This window comes from Natrix helvetica, assembly GCF_964273705.1.
Source record: "Natrix helvetica genome assembly, chromosome: 4".
In the NCBI taxonomy this organism is placed as follows: domain Eukaryota; kingdom Metazoa; phylum Chordata; class Lepidosauria; order Squamata; family Natricidae; genus Natrix; species Natrix helvetica.
In genome coordinates this window covers 16,274,257-16,299,177 of record NC_138550.1, presented here as the reverse complement: position 1 = coordinate 16,299,177, position 24,921 = coordinate 16,274,257, and the positions used below count along the sequence as shown (strand labels likewise).

Sequence of the window (24,921 nt, the reverse complement as noted above, 5' to 3'; positions counted from 1 at the left end):
ACTTTGAATTGCATCCAGAATTCTTATTGGCAGTCAATAATGGCCTGTAGAACAGATGTAAAGTATTTGTAGTGATATATAATGAGCTATAATTACATGGATTTAAAGCAGGATTAAGTAACCCAAGAGAGAAAGGTGTATTGTGATTGATGCAGAGGGGCTACATCACCAAGCATTTATTATCCAGTTTCTGTTCATGTTGTATTTTCTTCCCTGCAAAGGAAACTTTGGTTTTTGTTTCTTCTGTTAAGTAGGCTTGAACATTTATTTTGATTACACTACATTGCCAAAAGTATTCGCTCACCCATCCAAATAATCAGAATCAGGTGTTCCAATCACTTCCATGGCCACAGGTGTATAAAATCAAGTACCTAGGCATGCAGACTGTTTTTACAAACATTGGTGAAAGAATGGGTCGCTCTAAGAAGCTCAGTGAATTCCAGCGTGGAACTGTGATAGGATGCCACCTGTGCAACAAATCCAGTCGTGACATTTCCTCGTTCCTAAATATTCCACAGTCAACAGTCAGCTGTATTATAAGAACGTGGAAGTGTTTGGGAATGACAGCAACTCAGCCATGAAGTGGTAGGCCACGTAAACTCATCCAACATCAGTGTGTGACCTCACAAATGCGCTTCTGGAAGAACAGTCAAAAATTCCCATAAACACACTCCTGAACCTTGTGGACAGCCTTCCCAGAAGAGCTGAAGCTGTTATAGCTGCAAAGGATGGACCGACGTCATATTGACCCCTATGGATTAGGAATGGGATGTCACTTACAGTAAGTTCATATGCGAGTAAAGGCAGGCGAGCGAATATTTTTGGCAATATAGTGTATCTCCATCTGGGTTTTTTGAGCATCTTTAAGATAAAGGAAAGTGCTTCTTCTGGCAGTGATGTTTTCTTTTGCCTTGTTGTCATTGCTCTATATCCGTGATGGTGAACATATAGCAAGCGTGCTACAGGTGGCACACAAAGTCTTCTCTGCGGGCATGCGAGCCATCACCCCAGCTCAGCTCCACCGCACATGCATGCATGCCTCCCACCAGCCAGCTGATTTTCGGGTCTCTGCTGTGCATGCATGGGGGTTGGGGCGTATGCAGGAAACACAGACGCATGCTCAGAGTGTGGGTGGGTCACGTGTGTGTGGAGTTGTGGGGATTTGGGTCCCCAGTGGCCCTTTTTTGGTCCCCGGAGGCTTACTAGGCCCAAACCGGGGCATAGAGGGGTTGTGCATGCATGTGGCGGGATGGGGGAGTGTAGGGGGTCATGTGCGCATGTGCAGGGATGTGGGGCGCAGGGGGTATTTCACACACGCATTGCATTATGGGTGCTTTCATCACATGACAACAAAAAGGTTAGCTATCCCTGCTCGATACTATCTGCAGGGTCAGCCCCACTAGACAGATCAAGAAATCAACTCCACAGAAAGGTTGAAACTACTTTTATGGATAGTGACTATAATAGCAAAACCTTTTAAGCCTGTTTGTGCTATATTTCCCACCCACCGCCACTCGTTATATTCCAGTGAATCAAGCATCTGCATTTGATGCTTCTAAATATTGCCTCATTTCTCAAGATTTAAAATATGTTTCAGACTCCTTTGATTAGTTAGCAGTTCTTCCATACTTCCATCAAACCCATCTTTTTCCCTTCTCTCTACACACTCCCAAAATGGGGCCCACAACACTGTGATCAAAGCTCCTCCCCGCCCCATTTTTATCTGTGTCACACATGAAAGAGGCCTAACACATGATGGACTTACGAAAGAGCCAAAGCTTCTATCAGGTTGCCACCATGTCTTTTCTGAGTATCGTTGATACTAAAATGTGAGGAAGGAAGGAAGGAAGGAAGGAAGGAAGGAAGGAAGGAAGGAAGGAAGGAAGGAAGGAAGGAAGGAAGGAAAGAAGGAAGGAAGGAAGGAAAGAAGGAAGGAAGGAAGGAAGGAAGGAAGGAAGGAAGGAAGGAAGGAAGGAAGGAAAGAAGATTGATTTCTGATGCTCCTTGCCAGCTTCCCACAAGGAAACTCAATGGGAAAACTGCAGAGGTGGTATTCAGCCAGTTCTTACCGATTCGAGCGAATCGGTAGCGGCTGCTGCTGGAAGCTCTTCCCACCCATCCCGATGTAATGTGCGTCCTTCTGCATGCACGCTCACATTTGCGAACCGGTAACGAAGGTAAGTGAATCCCACCACTGGAAAACTGATAGGTAGTTGGAAGTCACTTTTGTTCCCTATTTTTTTTGTCCACTTATGGTCATTTTGTTTAGATAAGGAAATAACTCTGAAACATTGAACCCACAGGCCACAGGTTGTCTAGTCTTATATAAGAGTCTTCTAATGCTACCCCACCTCTGTGTACACAGGGAGGGGAAGTGTAGATCCTGGCTACTATGATTGTACAGGTAATTTCCATGCCGCTCCTTTCTAGTGGTTAAACGGAAAAACTAATGCAATGAGTAATTCTTTCTACCCACCTTCCAACTGTTTATGTTCATTGTAATCCTAATAATTGATTGAATTTTAATCAGTGGGATTTCCTGTCAGACGATTATTGTTGTCTGCAATCTAGGGTATTTTTGGAAGCATGGCAGGAAGCAAAACACACACTGAAAAGTCACTTAGTGGGTAATGTTTAGGAATAATTAGTTCATGATGCAATAGAAGAATTGGGATAGATATGCAACAAAGGTGAAAATTAAGGCTTCCTTTGAGTCATTTCGCCTCCTGGCACCTTCCTAGACAACTTGGTAACATTTTCTTGGCTACAGAATACAAGTGGTTTGCTACTACTGGTCTATGGGGATTATATGGTTTGCTACTGTTTTCTTCCAAAACATTTTACAGGCTAGCCAAAAGTTGTCAGATTCCTTGAACTTCTTCTGTCAAAATACTAACCAGGCCTGATCCATCCGGTCAAAATATCAGCCCTGCATGGTAAACCAGACAAAGAAACCTAATATACGTTTCTTAGGTCAGCACTACTTTTATTATATAGTGATACCTTGGTACCTATCGTTAATTTTAACAGATTAACAGAGTTGGAAGGGACCTTGTAGGTCATCTAGTCCAACCCCCACCCACCCCCACCCAAGCAGGAGACCCTACACACCATTTCTGACAAATGGCAGTCCAGTTTCTTCTTGAAAGCTTTCGGTGATGAAGCTCCCACAACTTCCGAAGAGAAGCAGTTTCATTGGCTGATTGTTCTGACTGTTAGGAAATTGCTCCTTATTTCTAGGTTGAATCTCTCCTTGTTTCCATCCATTATTCCTTGTCTGGCCTTCAGGTGCTTCGGAAAATAGCTTGACCCCTTCCTCTCTGCGGCAGCCCCTCAAATATTGGAACACTGCTATCATGTCTCCTCTGATCCTTCTCTTCACTAGGTTAGCCATGCCCAGTTTCTGCAACCACTCATCATGTTTTAGCTTCCAGTCCCCTAATCATCTTGATTGCTCTTCTCTGCACTTTTTCTAGAGCCTCAACATCTTTTATATAGTGTGGTGACCAAAACTGGATGGAGTATTCTAGGTGTGGTGTTACTAAGGCTTTATAGAGTGGTATTAGTACCTCCCTTGATCTTGATTGCATCCCCCTGTTAGTGCAGTTTAGGATTACCTTGGCTTTTTTGGTAGCAATTATTTTTCCTAGTCCACCATCTATTCATTTTGGCCTCCATCACCTATAAAGAGCCGAGGTGGTGCAGTGGTTAGAGTGCAGTATTGCAGGCTACTTCTGCTGCCTGCTGCCTGCCTGCAATTTGGCAGTTCAAATCTCAACGGCTCAAGGTGGACTCAGCCTTCCATCCTTCCAAGGTGGGTAAAATGAGGACCCAGATTGTTGGGGGCAATAGGCTGACTCTGTCAACCTCTTAGAGAGGGCTGTAAAAGCACTATGAAGCGGTATATAAGTCTAAGTGCTATTGCTATTGCAATTCATACCGTATGACCCAAATCAATGCATATCTATTTGCAGGCCCATTGATTTAAGCATTATTTCCTGCTTGTGTGTGTGTGTGTGTGGGGGGGGAAGTTGGAGTAGAAGTCCTCTCAGATCCCTTCAAACTCAGTTTTTCTGTTTTTCAGTACAATATGCAAACGACACACTGCTTTTCAGGCCTATTTTGTCAGAACAAAGGAACTTCTCTCCCCCCCGCCCTCCACAAAGGACAATAAAAGGTCCCTGGCATAATTGCAAAGTCATGAGAAATGAAAACCTCAACTTTTTTTCTACAACACCTGGAAATATGCTGAGTCCATGCTTATTGAAAGCCACAATTCTGAAGCCATCCGTGGGACAACAGAAGATTTCCCCCAAGCCAAGCCAAGCCAAGCCAAGCCTTTTGAGGGGGAAAGAGAAAGAATGTTTACTCTCTAGCACTCGGAAGTTGGTATTTCGCAGTGAAACACGATGAATCATCAGAGTAGCTCTATAAAAGGCACAGGTTATTTTGCTGAAACCATCAGAGTTCCAGCCTTTAGCACCCACTGAACCTGTAAGATGCATCTCAATTCTGCAGTGGCTTTTTTTCTGTTGCTGGGCATGTCCTGGTGTTTCAGGTTGCAGATTTCCGATGAGGATGATAGCGACGAGTTCACAAAACAGGAGCTGCAGTTTGCAGAGGTAAAGTGATGGATTCATTAAACGACATGTTCCTGCATCTGTTTTTCTTCTCTGTGTTGCTTCCTTCTCTATCCGTATCTTCTTCTCTGCTATTACTATCACTATGGATGGAAACTAATCAAGGAGAGAAGCAACCTAGAACTCAGGAGAAATTTCCTAAGAATTAGAACCTATGACTATCACTAAATGTTGTATCTTACAATTCTTGATGAATGTATTCTATTTTATTTTTCTTTATGTACGCTGAGAGCATCTGCACCAAAGACAAATTCCTTGTGTGTCCAATCACACTTGGCCAATAAAGAATCTATTCTATTCTATTCTATTCTATTCTATTCTATTCTATTCTATTCTATTCTATTCTATTCTATTCTATTCTATTCTATTCTATTCCATTCCTTTCCATCCCATCCCATCCCATCCCTTCCCATCCCATCCCATCCCATCCCATCCCATCCCATCCTATTCTATTCTATTCTATTCTATTCTATTCCTTTCCATCCCATCCCCTCCCCTCCCCTCCCCTCCCCTCCCCTCCCATCCCATCCCATCCCATCCCATCCCATCCCATCCCATCCCATCCCATCCCATCCCATTCTATTCTATTCTATTCTATTCTATTCTATTCTATTCTATTCTATTCTATTAAGCAGTGGAAGTTGTGGGTGCTTTAACATAGGAGGTTTTTAGCAGTTTGGACAACTTTTGCCTGAAATGATATGGGGTTTCTTGCTTGAACAGGGGTTGAACTGTTATTATTCTGCTAACATATTAATGGTAAGCTACAATATAAAAGACCTAAATTTTTGTTTTGGTGAATCTGTATATGGAATCTTATTACTTCTATTTCTAACTCTGCTAGTGATTTTCTTTTATGTTACTATTGCCATCAGTATTAAAGTACCTTATTGAAAAACTCTTTCCCCCTCTTCTTTCTTCTCTCCAGCACTATTTAAAAACTCATTATAATCTCTGGTCAAGTCCCGCCGGCATCTTAAAGTCAGGGGACAAATTTTCCACCAAACTTCGAGAAATGCAATCGTTTTTGGGTCTAGAAGTCACCGGAAAACTGAATGAAGAAACCTATGAGTTAATGAAGCAGCCCCGATGTGGAGTCCCTGATGTGGGAGAGTACAACTTTTTCCCTCGAAATCTAAAGTGGTCCCACACTAATTTGACATACAGGTGAGACTCAGCTTGTTTTTAGCTCCAGATCCAAACAAATTTTTTTGCATACATGTGTGTGTGTATATATATATTTGTGTTACAACCAGTGGTATGCCTAAATATGGGAGGGAGCTCACTATTCCCTCTTTCTCTCCTTTGGCTCATTACAGAACACCATCCAGGCAGAAAACCATATTTTTATTTTTAATGTTGCCTTTTTATATTTGTGTTGTATTTGTGCTGATAAATAAATAAAGGGAGACTATTATAGATCTATTTCAAGCTATTTAGCTCTCAGTAAGGGTATGGCTAGCTGATGAGAGCTAAATAGCCTGAAATAGATCTATACTAGTCTCCCTTTATTTATTTATCAGCACAAATACAACACACACACACACACACACACATATATACACACATACACATACGCACATGCACATGCACACGCACACACACAAACACACATACAATGTTTTAATTGAAACATTTCATCTTCCATTAAACAGTGTGTCATCTGGGTACAAATATATCTGTGCGATAACAATCAAAATTCACATATCAATTACATTCTTGATTCTCTAATCTTACAATAATAATAAGCATAAACCTATTCATTTCTCCCTGTTAACATATCTTCTAATAAGAATATAATAGTAATATTAAGCACAATAGTCTTATCAGACATATTAGTAAAAAGCAACATATTGTTAACATCTTTGTCTTAACATATTTTCTATATTTCACTAATCTCCAGTTATTTCTAGCTTCTGTTTTTTATTATTATTATTATTTATTCACATTTCTAAACCGCTCCCTCTCCCAAAAAGGGACTCGGGGCAGTGTACAGTCCACAATAAATCACAGATAAAATACAAATATAAATAGAACTATAAATATATGTATGTATGTGGAGGAGGTTAAAATTAAGAGTACTGTACAGAAGAATAAATATGAGGCTAAAAGCCCTAAAAACAATTAAAACTAAAACATTACCCTTAAAATAACCAGATGAGAATATACTACCAGGAGTTCATAGATGTAACATTTATAATCATGCCAGGCCAGCTAGTCGGAACAGGTGACTGTTTTGTTCTCCAACCATCCATAAAATAGCTGCCATGTCACGTAGCATTCACTTTGTTCTTTCTCCTGTATAGCCAACAGGAATCTATTCATTTCTGCACATTCTAATATTTTCCTAATCACATTCTCCTTGGTAGGAATCTCTTCACTCTTCCAGTTTTGTGCAAATACAATTCTAGCCACACTTAATAATGTATAATTGAATATGCATTCCCTTTACTATAGGTTTCGGGCAAAATCTCCAACAAAAATATTTCTGGTTTTAAGTCAATGTGCTGCTTTGTACTCTTTTCCAACCACTTTTGTATTTTTGTCCAATGATTTTTTGCTTCTACACATGTCCACCACATATCATAGTACGACCCAGGTGTCATACTACCTAAATCCAGATCCAAACAATTTGTGCTGATGGATTACCCATGCTAGTGACACCCATCAAAAGGGAAATCAAACGACTGGACTAAAATTTGGAGGAGATTTGATGGTCATGATGGGTGAGGGAATGAGACAAAGGGATAGGATGTTTTAAATAGAAACAACAATGTGATTTTGAATACCTTCCATATCCTCAGATGGATTGTCTGCTTTTATTTATGATCATTTAATACACGGCTTGTTTAAGATGAACGTTATGTATCTCTCACATGCAACATTAAGATGAATGCTATGAAGCTGCTTTAACTGTGTCGACCAGTGTTTAAACAGCTTTAAACATGTTAAAGCAGCTTCCAATAAACAAACCACAAGTCTCACAGACCCAAACAACCTAAATAATTTCCATTATGCATGAAATGTATCTTTTTACAGCCACTTCTAAAATAAGGCAAATTTATTCTCATTCTCTCTCTCTCTCTCTCTCTCTCTCTCTCTCTCTCTCTCTCTCTCTCTCTCTCTCTCTCTCTCTCTCTCTCTCTCTCTCCCTCCCTCCCTCCCTCCCTCCCTCCCTCTCTCTCTCTCTCTCTCTCTCTCTCTCTCTCTCTCTCTCTCTCTCTCTCTCTCACACACACACACACCTACTTCTGTAAATAGGAAAACTGCTTCTGTTTTCAAAATCAAAAGCATAAGAAAGAATATCGCATTATTGTTATTGAATGTTTTGCAATTTTTTTCTGAGTCTTAAAAAAAAATAATTTGATTTTGGTAGGATTTTAAATTACACCCCAGATCTGAAAAAGTCTGAAGTAGAGCGAGCCTTCAGAAAGGCATTCAAAGTCTGGTCTGATGTGACACCACTCAACTTTACCAGAATTCGTACCGGTGTAGCAGATATCATGATCTCCTTTGGACGAAGAGGTAAATAGACTGGAGTACCATCTGTCAGAAATGGCGTAGGGTCTCCTGCTTGGGGTGGTGGTGGATTAGATGACCTACAGGGTCCCTTCCAACTCTGTTAAAAAATAGTGAGGAAATGGCTGCCATTGGTATTTTCTTGATGAAGCCTTGGTGAAGCCATGGAGAACATGATTACTACTAGTTTTGATGGGTGTTTGGTAATGCTGGAGGACGCGATTACTACTTGGTGAAGCCACAAAGGACATGATTATTACTAGTTTTGATGGGTGTTTGGTAATGCTGGAGGATGCAATTACTACTTGGTGAAGCCACAGAGGACATGATTACTACTAGTTTTGATAGGTGTTTGGTAATGCTGGTGGACATTATTACTACTTGGTGAAGCCATGGAGGACATGATTACTACTACTTTTGATGGGTGTTTGGTAATACTGGAGGACATGATTACTTCTTGGTGAAGCCACAGAGGACATGATTACTACTAGTTTTGATGGGTGTTTGGTAATGCTAGTGGACATTATTACTACTTGGTGAAGCCATGGAGGCATGATTACTACTAGTTTTGATAGGTGCTTGGTAATGCTGGAATCACAAGCAACTTATCCAAAATCCTGGAAAACAATGGTGGGAGAGAACTAGCATTGTCCTGTCTGTATTTAAGAACTTTCTGTATACATTGGATTGGCAACATGAAGTGGTGGACTTCATTGGTAGCTGGCCTAGTCCAGTTTCAGGGCTCTTCTGTTCTTTACTTTTCTGTTTTTATATGTTAATAGAAGGGTTACTGTTTGATTTGATTGTCAATTAAAAATACTAATAGTATTTATTACTGTTCCATTTGTTTATAGAACATGGTGATTTCTATCCTTTTGATGGACCTTCTGGTCTCCTGGCTCATGCTTTCCCTCCTGGACCAGGTTATGGAGGAGATGCTCATTTTGATGAGGATGAATTGTGGTCAACAGATTCCAAAGGTAACTAAAATGGGTTTTAAAAAGCATTTCCATGCCCTCTGTTTTATTTGGTTCTGTCTGAACAGTATTTGATGCCAATGTTTAACCAGTGACTTTTTTCATAAGCAGACTTTGCTTTTGGGAGAAATACACGAATATGATCCATCATTGTTCAGCTTCATAAATTTCCAAGTCAATATTAGCAGAGCTATTTGTTTTGATTAGTGCTACCTTATCAATACCAATTGCATCAATTAATTCACTTCCTACTGGCACAAAGGTGAAAGTATATTCCACTGAATTCAGGTCAGATAAACGTGCATAGCTTTCGGTGTTAGCAGCATTTATCTAGCCTTGAAAGCTAAACAGAGTCAATACTTGGAAGAAGTTCAGAAAAAAATTCCAGAGCTGTTGGAAAAAGTTCCTGAAAGCCAGTTCTATTCTGATGCCAAGAAAACTGTGGAGACTTTTAAGAAGACAGCCACTTGTCTGGAATGGTATAAGGCCGTGATGGCAAACCTATGGCATGTGTGCCACAGGTGGTATGCGGAGCCATCTCTGAGGACACCTGAGCTGTTGCCTTAAGTCAGCTGCAGCATGGATGCACGCACAGGCCAGCTGATTTTCAGCCTTTGAAGGGCCTCGGGGGGGGGGGCAGGAGAGGCCGTTTTTGCCCTCCCCAGACTTCAGGAAAACCTCTGAAGTCTGGGGAGGGCAAAAAAGGGCCTACCGGGCCTACTGGAAATTTGGAAATTGGCTGTTTCTGACTTCTGGGGGCCTCTGAGGGGGCCAAGGGAGGCAATTTTCACCCTCCCCAGCTTTAGGAGGGGGGGGTCAATGCCGCATACACAGGAGATGGGGCAGCAAAGGGACCATGCGCACATGCGCGGGGGGCACGCAGGGAGGGGAATTGAATTATGGGTGTGGCCACGCACGCACCTACACACTTTTGGCACCCGAGCCAAAAAAGGTTAGCCATCCCTGGTACAGGGACCTGTTTAGGAAGCTGTCAAAAATCAACACTGACTCAAAGGCGCTAGGGGGGAAAAAAACATCTACAGGTAGTCCTCAACTTATGACCACAAATGAGCCCAAAATTTCTGTTGCTAAGTGAAACATTTGTGAGTTTTGTCCCATTTTATGACCTGTCTTGCTACATTTCTTAAGTGAATCACTGCGGTTGTTAACTTAGTAACACGGTTGTTAAGTGAATCTGTCTTGACTTTGCTTGTCAGAAGGTCACAAAAAGGGATCACATGACTCTGGGACACTGCAACCGTCATAAATGTGAGTCAGTTGCCAAGCATCTGGATTTCATGTGACCAAGAGGCTGCTACAATGGTCATAAGTGTTTACTTATGTGACAATGGTCATTTTTTCCTATGTCATTGTGACTTTGAATGGCCACTAAACAAACTGTTGTTAGTTGAGGGCTGCCTTTATTAGCTTCTCCAAAAATGGGAGGGGAGAACAATCAGAACCTATTTCTAGTGACATAACAGCAGCCATCTTCATGACCCCAAAAGTCCATGGAGGCTAAAAACCTTAGTAGAAATAATAAAGTTTGCCTTTGAATGCAAACAGGTAGCCTAACTCCTAACTTTCCTATCTATGTTGGTGAATAATGTAGCTAACATACAATTTCAATTCATGGAAAGTGAAAATATTGGAGGAGCCTGTAACACTAATTAAACAAACACTTAAACGGTTGTTGTTGTTATTTTGAATGCTACTAAAAGAAACAAAAGGAAGAAACGATGTAAAAAAGATGTGGAGACTCTAGAAAGAGTGCAGAGAAGAACAACAAAGATGATTGGGGGACTGGAGGCTAAAACATATGAACATATGGCTGCAGGAACTGGGTATGTCCAGTTTAAAGAAAAGAAGGACTAGGGGTGACATGATAGCAGTGTTCCAATGTCTCAGGGGTTCCCACAAAGAAGAGGGAGTCAAACTATTTTCCAAAGCACTTAAGGGTAGAAGCAATGGGTGGAGACTAATCAAGGAGAGAAGCAACTTAGAACTAAGGAGAAATTTCCTGACAGGTAGAAAAATTAATCAGTGGAACAGCTTGCCTCCAGAAGTTGTGAATGTTCCAACATTGGAAGTTTTTAAGAAGATGTTGGATAACCATTTGTCTGAAATGGTGTAGGGTTTCCTGCCTAGGAAGGGGGTTGGACTAGAAGACCTTCAAGGTCCCTTCCAACTCTGTTATTCTATTCTATTCTATTCTATTCTATTCTATTCTATTCTATTCTATTCTATTCTATTCTATTCTATTCTATTCTATTCTATTCTATTCTAAACCAGGTTTTTAACCTGACAAAATTACCTTGGTTGCTTTTTTGACCCAAAGGCATACTGTTTCCTAGGATATAATTTGTTTCTTGTGGCTGCCCATGAATTTGGTCATGCTCTCGGACTCGAGCATTCCAGAGATCCAGGCGCTCTGATGTATCCCATCTACACATACACAGGGAACACTGGCTTCTTATTACCAGATGATGATGTTCAAGGGATCCAGACTCTTTATGGTAAGATTTTTAAGGTTTCTTCTGCTTATTGAAACACTGTGCCAAAACCTGCCTTGCAATTTCTTATGTTTTTTTTCTTCTGCAAAAACGGTATCTGCTTTTCTCTCTTATTCTTAGAATGCTTGAACCAGTGGTGGGATTCAATCTTTTTTACTACCAGTTCTGTGGGCGTGGCTTGGTGGGCGTGGCTTGGTGAGCGTGGCAGGGGAAGGATATTGTAAAATCTCCATTCCTTCCCCACTCCAGGGGAAAGTTACTGCAAAATCCTCATTTCCTCCCGATCAGCTGGAACTTGGGAGGCAGAGAATAGATGGGGGTGGGGCCAGTCAGAGGTGTTATTTAACCATTCTCCTAACTACTCAAAATTTCCGCTACCGGTTCTCCAGAACTGGTCAGAACCTGCTGAATACCACCTCTGACTTGAACATTTATTTGAATTTCTTTTATTTATTTGACTTGGCTTTCTTTTGAAGCAGTACCAAACTGCTGGTCTTGTCATTACTCATCTTTCCATAACTTTGAAAGTTTCCCAAATGTGCACATCCAGTCTTTTTTAAAAAGGAAAAAAAAACCCCACCCCAATGAGAACATTTTCTGGTTGGCGATTTAATGAAAGTATGGGAAAACTGGAAGCAGCACAAAATTCGTATAAGTTGCTTTCATCAATGTAAATGAGAAGAGATAGGGGGAAAATGCAAAAATGTCATGCATTCCACAAATGTTATTTTATTAGTGCATCACCCGAAGTCTTAGAATGACATGCCTAAATAATGACGGACTAATAGGATCACAATATGTAATCTATATTTAATGAATAAACAATGTATTGACCCAGGTGCAGGAGATCGCGACCCCCATCCTGATCATCCAAAAACCCCTGAGAAATGCAGTGAAAATTTAACACTTGATGCTATCACAGAATTTCGAGGAGAAATGATGATCTTCAAAGACAGGTAAATCATAAACGAACTATGAAGGATTTCTCTGCCATTTATAACTTTATGAGATATTTTACGGATTAAGGGAGGCAGTGATTACTTATAGGATTAAATTGCTCCAACAGAGCCTGCAGATCTTGAGATCCGTATGTACATCAGAGGTGGTATTCAGCAGGTGCTGACCAGTTCTGGAGAACTGGTAGCAGAAAGTTTGAGTACCGTATTTTTCGGACTATAAGACGCACCAAAGTATAAGATGCAACATGATTTTGAAGAGGTAAATTTTGTACTCTGCAGCCTCCCAAATCCTCATTTTTTGCAAAAAAAAAAGGGGGGGGCATGGAGAGCTTTGGGAGGCTTGTAGAGTGCTCCTGAGAGCTGGGGGGGGGGCAAAAACGAGAAAAAAGGCCCTGTTTTTTGCTCATTTTTGCCTCCCCAGCCCCCAGGAGCATTCTGGAAACCTCCTAAAGGCTATGCACATCCATTTTTGCAAAGAGGGTGGGGGGTTTCGGTAGGCCAAAAATGCTGTATTCAGTGTATAAGGTGCACCCAGATTTTCAGCCTCTTTTTTGAGAGAAAAAGGTGCGTCTTATACTCCGGAAAATACAGTTGTTCGGAGAATCGGTAAATACTGCCTCTGATTGGACCCACCCCCATCTATTCTCTGCCTCCCGAGTCCTAGCTGAATATATGCATTCCTCAGTTTGATTTAAAATTTCAAACTTTAGTTCCACAAAGGAGAAAACCCTTAGCGACTCCGAAAATATATGGCCTTTGTTATCTCTGATTAGCTCTATCCCTTTTTAACTTTGATTCCTAGAATAAGAAAATTGGTATAGTATTGGTGCTATTTGTTAGATATTAGCATATATCGAGGCAAGTCTCCTCTCTGGTCCGCTGCTACAGCGGGAAACAGGTATCGTTCTGATTGGTCGAGGGGCGTACCCGATCCCTATAAAAGGGGAACCCTCCGACCACAGAGCAAGCTGGATCACTACTACTATTAATAAAGAGCTGATAAGTCACTTCGTGTCCGCAGTCTGTCTCTCGTTGCCCAGATCTAACATTGGCGACGAAGGTGGGATCGAGAGGCAGATAGGACGAAGAACGCTACTCCAGAATCTCCGGATTCGATCCAGCCCAGGAATTCGGCAGAAATTCCGGCAGCCATCTCGGGTCACCGCAGCGCGGCAAATTCAAACAAGAGAAGATGGCGATGCACACTCCCCCTGCTCCATTCGACCCAGCGAACGACGAGTGGGAAGCCTTCCTGATTCGATTCGAGTGTTTTCTTGAAGCGAACGAATACACGGGGATCACCGACGCCTGGAAGAAAAACATCTTCCTCGGCTACTGCGGAAAAGAAGTCTTCAACACGGCCAGAGACCTCACCGCGCCTACTCCAATACAGGCAGTATCGTGGACGGCGTTGTAACAGGCTCTACAAACTCATTACGCGCCAAAACCTTCCCGCCATGTTTGCCGCAAGGAATTCAACACGCGGAACCAGATGGCGGGAGAATCCATCAATCAATATGTTGCAGCCCTACGTAAAGCAGCAACTCAATGTGAGTTCAGGGATCTGGACGAGCACATCTTAGCGCAGCTCATCTGTGGGTTAAGAGACATTTCACTACAAAAGAAGTTGTTGGCAAACCCGAATTTAACCCTACAGATAGCGCTAAACGAAGCAAGAGCGTCAGAGTCAGCAGAGAAATCATCGGTAACCATACAACAAGGTTTCAGCGTAAACCAGCCAGCACCAAGGCAGACCAGAGTCCACTACGAGGACACAAGCCCCGACTACGAGGATCCCGAGTTCAAGGACAGTCACCTGATGCGGAGCAGTCACGTGAGGCCTGGGGGGAGACCCGGATCCCGCTTGCCGCCCTGCGCAAGTTGCGGAGGGAATCACCCCAGGTCTACCTGTAGGTTCAGGAACGTTGTTTGTTCACACTGCAACAAATTTGGGCACATCGCACGAGTGTGCCGGAGCGAAGTCCCTGCCTCAGGGCAGCCACCCATGTACCGCCAACAGAAGCCCAACCCAGGGGCTTGGCGAAATCAAAAAGGGCGCCCAGAGAGAAATCCACAAGTGTTTACCCAGAGAGAAAATGCACAAAGAGCTGAGCGAGCATATTCCCAGAGAGATTACACACAAGGAGCTGAGCGAGCGTATCCCCAGAGAGACTACACGCAAAGAGCTGAGAGAGCGTTCTATCAAGACGCTCAACGAGAGTATTTTCAGGATATAGATGGTGAGATAGAGTTGACCCAGAGAGAGGAGTTGCGAACGTATCTCACCACGATAAATCAGGTCCGCCCCAAGCGGCCCAAAAGGCTGAGAGTCACAGTCCTCTTGGAGGGCTCACCTTGCGAGCTAGAAGTTGACACAGGATCAACCCTGACGATCATTTCATGGGCATCCATGAAACAGGCTATCCCTAGCCTCAGAAAGAGCCAACTACGCGCTCCAGATGTCCTGCTACGAGACTACCAGGGGAACCAAGTCCCCATCGTGGGCCAAGGCACATTCCAGATCCGTTTCAAGGACATCGTAGCCCAGCTGCCCGTGACCATCGCCAGCGCGCCATTACAGAACCTTCTGGGGCTTGATTGGTTTGAAGCCCTGGGGTTAGAAGTCACCGAAATCAACGCCGTGGAAAACAGCAGCGCTGAACAGATTTTTAAGGAGTTCGAGGATGTGTTCAGCCCCGGTCTTGGTAAATATGTGGGTAAACCGATATCATTCAATTTAGACCCCAAAGTGGCGCCAATCCGACTTAAACCGAGACGAGTGCCTTTTGCACTCCACCCAAAAATAGATAAGGAAATAGATAAGTTAGTGGAGCAAGGAATCCTTGAGCCGGTGGATCACGCGCACTGGGAAACACCCATAGTGACCCCAGTCAAACCAGACGGGTCAGTCCGCATCTGCGCGGACTATAAATGCACAATTAATGTCGCGCTACAACAGAGCGCATATCCTGTGCCTGTAGTACAGCACTTATTGCACTCGTTGGGGCCAGGAAAGGTATTTGCTAAATTAGACATGGCACAAGCTTACCAGCAACTGCCAGTTGATAGCGTCACAGCGGAGGCCCAAACTATAGTGACTCATAGAGGAGCATTCAAATGCAACCGGCTACAATTCGGTGTGAGTATTGCTCCAGGATTGTTCCAGAGCGTCATGGAACGACTTTTGCAAGGGATACCAGGAGTCGTCCCCTATTTTGACGACATCTTGGTGTCCGCTGCAAACGAGGAGCAATTAAATAAAAGAGTCAGAACTGTTTTGGCCAGAATCAGAGAAAAGGGTCTCCGCCTCAAAAAGGAAAAATGCCAAATTAACGTGCCTAGCGTAGAATTCCTGGGTTATAGAATCGATGGTCAGGGAATACACCCCACTTCAAAGAAAATTAAGGCGATCCAGGACGCCCCCACACCACGGAATCAGACCGAGTTGCAGGCCTTCCTCGGACTACTTAACTTCTACAGCGTTTTTCTGAGGCAGAAGGCGACCGTTGCTGAGCCACTACACCGTCTACTACAGAGGAACGCACCATGGAAATGGGGACGATCCGAAGCTGCAGCTTTCGCCGGAGTAAAGCGCCTGCTCACCACTGACTCACTGCTTGTCCAATACAGCCAGACCCTACCGCTGGTATTGACCTGCGACGCATCACCCTTCGGAGTTGGAGCAGTCCTCAGCCACAGGATGCCCGACGGAAAAGAAGCACCCATCGCCTTCTACTCCAGGACTCTTTCATCGGCCGAAAGGAATTACAGCCAAATGGACAGGGAAGCGCTGGCTGCTGTAGCTGGAGTAAAACGTTTCCACGAATACCTCTACGGCCGCGATTTTGAACTGATTACGGATCACAAACCGCTGTTGGGACTTTTGGCGGGAAACCGCCCCACTCCGGTCTCCCTTTCTCCACGCATGACCAGGTGGACTGTTTTCCTGGCTGCGTACTCATACAAATTGATTCATCGACCGGGCTCCACTCTCGGACACGCAGACGCACTCAGCCGCTGCCCATTACCTGACATTCTGCCAGACCCCACTCCAGAAGTACCGGTATTGCTCATTGACTGTTTGGACTCTGGACCGGTTTCTTCATACGACGTTGCAAGGTTCTCCTCTAAAGACAATTTAATAAAGCAAGTTCAAACTTGGGTTTGGAGGGGGTGGCCGAAGGGAAACGTGGGCCCGGAATTCAAAGTGTTTTGGTCAAAACGGGACGAACTCTCAGTGTTACAAGGTTGCTTATTGTGGGGGGATCGAGTTGTTATTCCGTATGCTTTACGTAGGAATGTATTAGATGCTTTACATGTGGGTCATCCGGGGATTGTTAGGATGAAGGCGTTAGCAAGAAGTTACATTTGGTGGCCAAACATGGACAAAGAAATAGAGGAGTAGGTGGCCACTTGCGACCCATGCCAGGAATCGAGACCAGCACCCCCGGAAGCGCCCGCCACAGAATGGGAGAAACCTAAGGCACCCTGGTCGCGAATACACATCGACTTCGCAGGGCCATTCCAAGGTCAGACTTTCCTTATAGTTGTGGATGCATACACAAAATGGCTAGAAGTAGTCCTAATGACTTCAACCACGGCAGAGGCAGTCATTAAGGTTCTACGGTGACTTTTCGCCACCCATGGCCTGCCCGACCTCGTGGTCTCCGATAACGGGCCCCAGTTCACGGCCATGCAATTTGAGACATATCTAGCAGGTCAGGGAATTCGGCACGCCCTCGTCGCGCCATTCCATCCGGCATCAAATGGACAGGCGGAGAGAATGGTGCGATTCGCAAAAGAGGCCCTCGCTAGGATGGGTCCAGGTGATTGGCAAACACGCATTGACCATTACCTCTTAATTCAGCATATTACCCCTAGCGCAACGACGGGTAGGAGCCCCGCTGAACTACTCATGGGCCGCCGTTTACGGTCTCACCTGGACTGTCTTCACCCAAATTACTCTGCCACAGCTCCCCCAGACTCCACAAGCAAAATTCGGTCTTTTAGCATAGGGGATTCCGTATACGCCCACAACTATGCAGGGGGAACATTGTGGATGCCGGCAAAGATCATTGGCATCACGGGTCCACGATCGTATCTGCTGGAGCTGGAAGATGGGCGGAACTGGAAAAGGCACATCGATCAACTTCGGGGTCGCCTAGCACACTCAGACCTTCGAAACGAAGACGAGATTTCCCTGCCTACAGAAAGTCAGCCACGCGAGAGCCCCATCATAGAAAACTACGACACCTGCGAACCGAGCTCGGAACAAGAAAGCAAGCACGAAGCAGAGCAACCCCCAGACAACGCAACCGAGCAGACTCCGGAACGCCCCAGCTACGAGGGCACGAAACCTTCAGAACGTGGAACAGGAAAAGCATCCGATCCTGCAACCATTTCTGACCAACCAGAACTACGACGCTCCTCCCGAGTAAGGCAACCCCCAACATACCTAAAAGACTATGTTACCTACCGCAACGTTCCGTCTAGGAGGGGAGGGGTGTTAGATATTAGCATATATCAAGGCAAATCTCCTCTCTGGTCCGCTGCTACAGCGGGAAACAGGTATCGTTCTGATTGGTCGAGGGGCGTACCCGATCCCTATAAAAGGGGAACCCTCCGACCACAGAGCAAGCTGGATCACTACTACTATTAATAAAGAGCTGATAAGTCACTTCGTGTCCGCAGTCTGTCTCTCGTTGCCCAGATCTAACACTATTGAACATACGCATGATAATAAATATGCTTTATAATTAGGATATTTATATTCAGGTTTTTATTGCTTTTTTACATTGTCAGCTAGTGAGGCTTCATGATGGTTATTATAAAAAGAACAACAATAAACATTAGCAGTTACATTAAAAGCAAAGTGTTTTTAAGCCCTTGTGAAATCCCCTCAATTCAGTTGTGCAGTTTAATGGTTTTTGTATTGATTGGTAGGTACACCATATTGTCTCGACTCCAGAGAATCAAGTTCTAGAACCAGTTAGTACATTCAATAAAATGTTGATACCATGTAACAAAACATTCCTCTTCCAATTAGGTTTTTTTGGCGCCTACATCCTCAGATGGTTGAAGCAGATTTGGTGCAGATTAGATCATTTTGGCCAGACATTCCAACCAAAATCGATGCAGCGTATGAGCACACTGACAAGGACCGTGTGCTGCTTTTTCGGGGTAAGTTGATAAGAAGATTTTTTTTTTCAAAAAAAACGTTTAAATTATGTCCTCCGTTCCACCAAAATTGATATTCCAATTTCAGAACGGTAATAAAACTTTTTTTAAAAAAACCAATTGTGAATCTGCAGTTACAAATACGGTATAATTCTATCATTCTAAAGTTAATTAAATTAAAACAAAATTTAACATCATTTAAATACCAATATCTCTCTATATAAAAACGGCTGTGGGTGTGTATGCTTCAGCATAACTCTGAAACGCCTTGAGCAATTTCACAAACTTGGCACACAGGTGACTTGCTCTCTGGAAACAAATGCAGTGGGGTGGGGTAAGACACCCCTAAAACCCTTTGGTGTGTGTGTTCTGTTAAGATACAACCTGTACTGCCGTAAAATGGCTTCTACTGTGCAGCACAGTGGAGTTGCCATGGTAATGGGCCCAGCCCTCTGGAATGACCTCCCCCTGGATATTAGGATTACCACCGACCTCCGCTCCTTCCGTTCAAAACTCAAGACCCACCTTTTTCAACTAGCAGGCCTGGCTCAACCATAGCTCCATTTTATTCCTCCTGGCAATTTTTAAACTTGTAATTTCTATTGGGGTTTTAATTTAACTTATTTTAATATTTCTATTTTATTATAATATTGTATTGTGTTTTATACCTCCTCCGTACAATGTGTAATTTTATAATATGTGTTTTTATTTATTGTACGCCGCCCCGAGTCCCTTTGTGGAGAGGGAGCGGCTAACAAATTTAATAAAATAAATAAATAAATAAATAAATAAATAATGGCTTCACAGTACTCCACAAGGGGGCTCCCTCTGGTAAGAAGGAAAATTCAATATTAGAAATTATGTTTGGTCTGGACATTTTCCCCTTATACATAAATACCCGGGCAACGCCGGGTTATCGTCTAATCTATTAAATAAAGTTCAGGTTCAGACTTCCTTGTCTTGAATGGGGAGATGTAAAAGTTCCAGTGTTCTCTTGGATGCATTTCCAGAAATTATAGGACTGAAGACTAAAAAAATCCTACTTTTTTTACAGGCAGAAAAGTTTGGGCTTTGAATGGTTATGATATAATAGAGGGCTACCCTAAAAAAATTTATGAATTGGGTTTGCCAAAATCCATAAAAACAATCGATGCAGCGGTCCATATCAGTGAGACTGGGAAAACTCTCTTTTTTACAGGAGAAAAATACTGGAGGTAAGTTGAACATTTTTCTCACCATCTTTTGTTGAGAGGCAAAGATAAATATGCCCTTGAATAAAACTTGATTCAGGGTGACTTCTTGATTATGTCAATGCAATTTTCCTGACAGTACAGGAATGGTTTGCCATTTTCTTCTTTTTACTTTATATTTTTATTTTATCAATCTTGGATTTTCTAATTTTCTCCCTTTCAAGCAGATATCTGATCTTTTGTGTGCCCTAGAGAAGTGCTTCCAGGTGCTTCCATTTCCTGTGAAATTGTAATCAGATCACTCATTCATTCTCACCTTTTCACTTGTTTTGGTTCATAAATTTCATGGCATACTAAAACACTTTTAATTAATGGGACATTCAATTATTCAGATTTATAGTTGTCCTTAGAACAATTCCAGGGAAACAATGGGAATCATCATTACGATTAAGTTGATGTAGGCCAAGAAAAGATTATAATTAACAATTATTGTTAATTATATTTTTAGATTAGATTGGCATTTTTGTCCACCAATCAAGCCCGTCCCAAGAACTTGGTATAGGCAGATGATGTTTGATAGTTATAGTGTTAGAGATATCATCACAGGATGTAAGTTGTTCCAAGTAATACTGCCTTTTGCAATTAACTGATGGTGATTTTGTCACATCTAATGGTATTCAACAAGAGACATGGTGGCTCAATGGGTAAAACGCTGAACTTGTCAATCAGAAAGGTCAGCAGTTTGACAGTTTGAATCCCTAGCACCGCATAATGGAGTGAGCTCCTGTTACTTGTCCCAGCTTCTGCCAACCTAGCAGTTCGAAAGCATGTAAAAATGCAAGTAGAAAAATATGAACCAACTTTGGTGGGAAGGTAACAGCGTTCCTTGTGCCTTTGGCATTTAGTCATGCTGCCTACATGACCACGGAGATGTCTTCGGACAGCCCTGACTCTTCAGTTTTGAAACGGACATGAGCACTGACCCCTAGAGTTGGACTAGCACATATGTGCAAGGGGAACCTTTACCTTGACCTTTAATGACATTCAAGTGGTTACACTATCAATACTATCCTTGCTTTCTTTTGCCATTGTTGTTCTACTATTTTCAAGTCTTTGTATTTTGCGATTTTTCTCCAGTTCTTTCTCTTCTAATCTGCTATCTCTAGGTACTGCAATATTCACTATCCAGACTTCTTTGCCTTTCTTAACAACAATCGCTAAGTCTAGTATGTTATGTGGCAGGTATTTGTCTGTTTGTATTGCTGGTGAGACCTCAAAATAAACAAAGTCCTAGAAAATGCTTCAGGACGTCTCTTTTATATATGACGATGTTTTGCTCCAACTCATCATTTCAGTTTTTTTCTGAATGGAGAAATAGTTCCAGGCAAGATTGCTCTGGAAAAACATTAAAGTAAATGTCATGGAAAATTCTCATTAAAAAAATACATTCCCTGAATTTTAAGCCTTCAGTATAATTTTGCTGATCTGTTGCTGTTTAAGCTTTTCTGTTGCAGAGTATGAAACCATTAGAATTTATTCTGTAACACCCCCCCCCCACTTTATAGGACTAATTTAAAAAAATGTATGTGTGAATATTCTCCTGACTTGGAAATACACTTTTTAAAATTAGTTCTAACACGCATTGATGCACTGCTGCTGGTAACAGTGATGAAATGTAGTGAGCAGGTGGGTTGCCAATAGGAGGAGATGTGTAACAGTGGAGCAAGAGACAATATAGCTTTGATGTTATGTGTATGAGAAAGAAGGTGAAGAGAGACCCTCCCTAATAGTTCTCAGAGTATATGGTACATACAGACAGGAGAATCCTCAGTTTGGCAAGATTCTATCTACAGGAGAGAAATCAGTTTGGTAGAATAACCATGTGTCACTCTTGGTTTTAGGCCTGACAGTATCTTTCAGATGCCATTCAAGTGCTTTGTTTTTCTAGGAATTTATGTTATTGACAAACCATTACTTCAATACAGGATATTATGCTTTCCCTGTTGTGAACTGTGTTTCAAAGAAATACTTGATAAAGAACTGCAATACATAGAATGCTGTAAATATACCACGGGTAACAGTAGTAACAGCTTTTCACTTGTTTTCCTCTTCAATGTAGTTTTGATGAACAGAATCAGATCATGGACAAAGGCTACCCTAGAATTATACAAGATGACTTCGCAGGAATTGGTCGCCGAGTAGATGCCGTCTATCAGAAAAATGGTATGTGTGTTTGATTTTTTGATGGGGCTATTTGAAGGGCTTCCAGTCTTCTTAAGTATCTCCTCTTTCTTCTGGTCCATCACCCTGGACAGATTGGCTGAGTTTCCATCTTATACTACAAAATCATAAAGTAGGGTTTTCCTGGGACATTGATCCTTGTTCTGAACTGTCATAACATATCCCACCTACTTGAAAGATACCAAATTAGGGGAGGGTCAATTGAGATGTTATAGGGGATTAAAGTGAAAGGTAGATTCAGCCTCCTCCTTGGAGGGACCTAACCAAACCATTGGGCCCCTCCTCAAATTTTGATAACGCCCTTTGCTCTTCTTTCCGTGTAATATTAAGCAGAGCTTGATATTATTATTTATTTGGAGATTTATAACAGATTGAGAAAGGAGCCAGGAAGAAAATAGTCAGAGGTTATTCCTGGTTTGTTGTCTTCTGCTCTTGTTGAAAGCAAGGGAGGAACAACATTGGGCTACAGCTTTCTGTTTAATTACTTTTTAAAAATAGTGAGATACAGCATAACAAACAATTACATCAGCAACAAAATGCACTAGTGCTGTGATGGCAAACCTATGGCACACATGCCAGAGGTGGCACACAGAGCCTTCTCTGTGGGCACCTGTGCCAGAGATGGCAGACTTAGAATCTAATACTTATGTTTTTGGGGGGATATGCATTCAGTATCAGCAGCAATATGGTAGCAATACCAAGCAGTATTTTTTTTAAATTAATTTTCATGTTTTTACAGGCTATTTATATTTCTTCAACGGACCACTGCAGTTTGAATTCAGCATCTGGGATGAAAGAATTAGTCGTGTCTTAAGAACTAACTCAATCTTTTGGTGCTGAATATATTAAGCCAGGTTCTGAACTGTGGAATAATTTGCTATTCATGAAAAATAATACTGTATGTGGATATATTTTTTTTAACCTAAAAGCTTGATTCTGTGAACAAGCTGAGATAACGTTGTCACTGATTTTATATTGTATATATGGGACATATAGCTATCAGTCTGGAACTGTGTTAAATTGAAAGGGTTTAGCTTTTCGTAATGTATAAACTTTTTGTATGGATTAACACTATTTAATAGTTAAATAAATAAAAAAAACCATCTTTCTGTCAAGGGCTGACTGGAGAAAAGAAACCCCTTGGAAAAAAAGCATCCTAGTTGGCAGTAGGCAGCATCAATAATAAAATTAAAACTGGGGCAGAGAGATGATGGGGGCAGATCTCTGAATTTCAGAATCTCATGAAGTTAATTGTTCACATCAAGAATCAGTCAAGTGATAAAAAAAGACAAAGCATGATGAAGTTTGGCAGTCTACTGAGAATTTGCTGTTGTTGTTAGTTGAGAAGTCATGTCCGAGTCCCATAGTGACCCCATGGACAATGTTCCTCCAGGCCTTCCTTTCCTCTACCATCCTCTGGAGTATATTTAAGCTCATGCCAACTGCTTCGGTGACTCCATCCAGCCACCTCATTCTCTGTCATCCCCTTCTTCTTTTGTCCTCAATCGTTCCCAGCATTAGGCTCTTCTCCAGTGAGTCCTTCCTTCTCATTAGATGGCCAAAGTATTTGAGTTTCCTCTTCAGAATCTGGCCTTCTAAAGAGCAGTCAGGGTTGATCTCCTCTAGGACTGACCGGTTTGATCACCTTGCAGTCCAAGGGACTCGCAGGAGAATTTAAATAGTTTTATTTATTTATTTTTACAAAATGGTTTTTAATTTAAATTGAGTTTCTAGGGGGAGTTTTGGAGGAGTATCTCAGGTGATGCTTGATAACCTGAAAGTAAATTGATAAAACAGGTTGTCCTAGACCACAATTGACCCCAATATTTCTGTTGCTAAGTGTGACAGTTGTTAAGTGAGTTTTCTCCCATTTAACAACCTTTCTTGCCGTAGTTATTAAGTGAATCAGTGCAGTTTAGTAACATGGTTATTAAGTGAATCTGGATTTTCCATTGACTTTGCTTGTCAGAAGGTCACAAAAGGAGATTGCACGACTCCGGGACACTGCAACTGTCATAAATATGAATCAATTGCCAATTTTCATCACATGTCCATGGGGGTGCTGCAACGGTTATAAGTGTGAAAATGTCCATAAGACACTTTTTTTTTCAGTGAAGTTACTTGGGGAAAGAAGGAACATGCCTCAAGTCTTAAGGATGAAAGTAAGTGGGGAAAGGGGTGTTATGAGCCTATGCACTTCATTTAATTATAAATTAAGACCTCAAGCAATAGTTTCTTTTTCCCTAAAGATCATAAAGAAATCTTAAAAGAGTCCATGGAAAATGGACAATTGAAGATCATCTCCAGAGTCCTAGATTCCTTAGAAGAATGTCAATCTTATTTTTTTTTACTAAGAGCATTGTAGCAAAAAATTAAAAAAAACGAATAGCATATTTCCTCATTTTACAAGGAAAGACACTTCTATTGTAGTTATTCTTTTCATTCATTTCGTATTTAGTATAACGCTGTTTACAAATTCCTAGCATTTTAAAAAAAATGTGAAGTTATAGTTGTTTCTCCCTTATGTTATGTATGTGTGTGTTTTTTTTAAAATCACAAATAAAGTGCATAAATACATACAACACCTTAAGAATGTGCATTTTTTCCCCTCCCCATCATTTGTGTGGTTTAAATTAAGAGGAAACTTGGGGAAGATTTTGTAAACAGAAAACAAGGTTGCCTAGGTAAAAATAGCATGTAAAATA

General features: G+C 42.0%; 1 protein-coding gene across 1 annotated transcript; it reads left to right on the top strand.

Annotated features, from left to right (window-relative positions):
- Positions 1-4,492: 4,492 nt before the first annotated feature.
- Positions 4,493-24,767, top strand: LOC309390567 (collagenase 3-like). The gene is made up of 10 exons (XM_081950017.1): positions 4,493-4,622; positions 5,569-5,807; positions 8,017-8,165; positions 9,014-9,139; positions 11,491-11,652; positions 12,488-12,605; positions 18,655-18,788; positions 19,840-19,999; positions 22,095-22,198; positions 22,956-24,767. Exons 1-10 carry the CDS (start codon positions 4,500-4,502, stop codon positions 23,054-23,056), a joined length of 1,416 nt encoding a protein of 471 aa, XP_081806143.1. The 5' UTR covers positions 4,493-4,499; the 3' UTR covers positions 23,057-24,767.
- Positions 24,768-24,921: the final 154 nt, after the last annotated feature.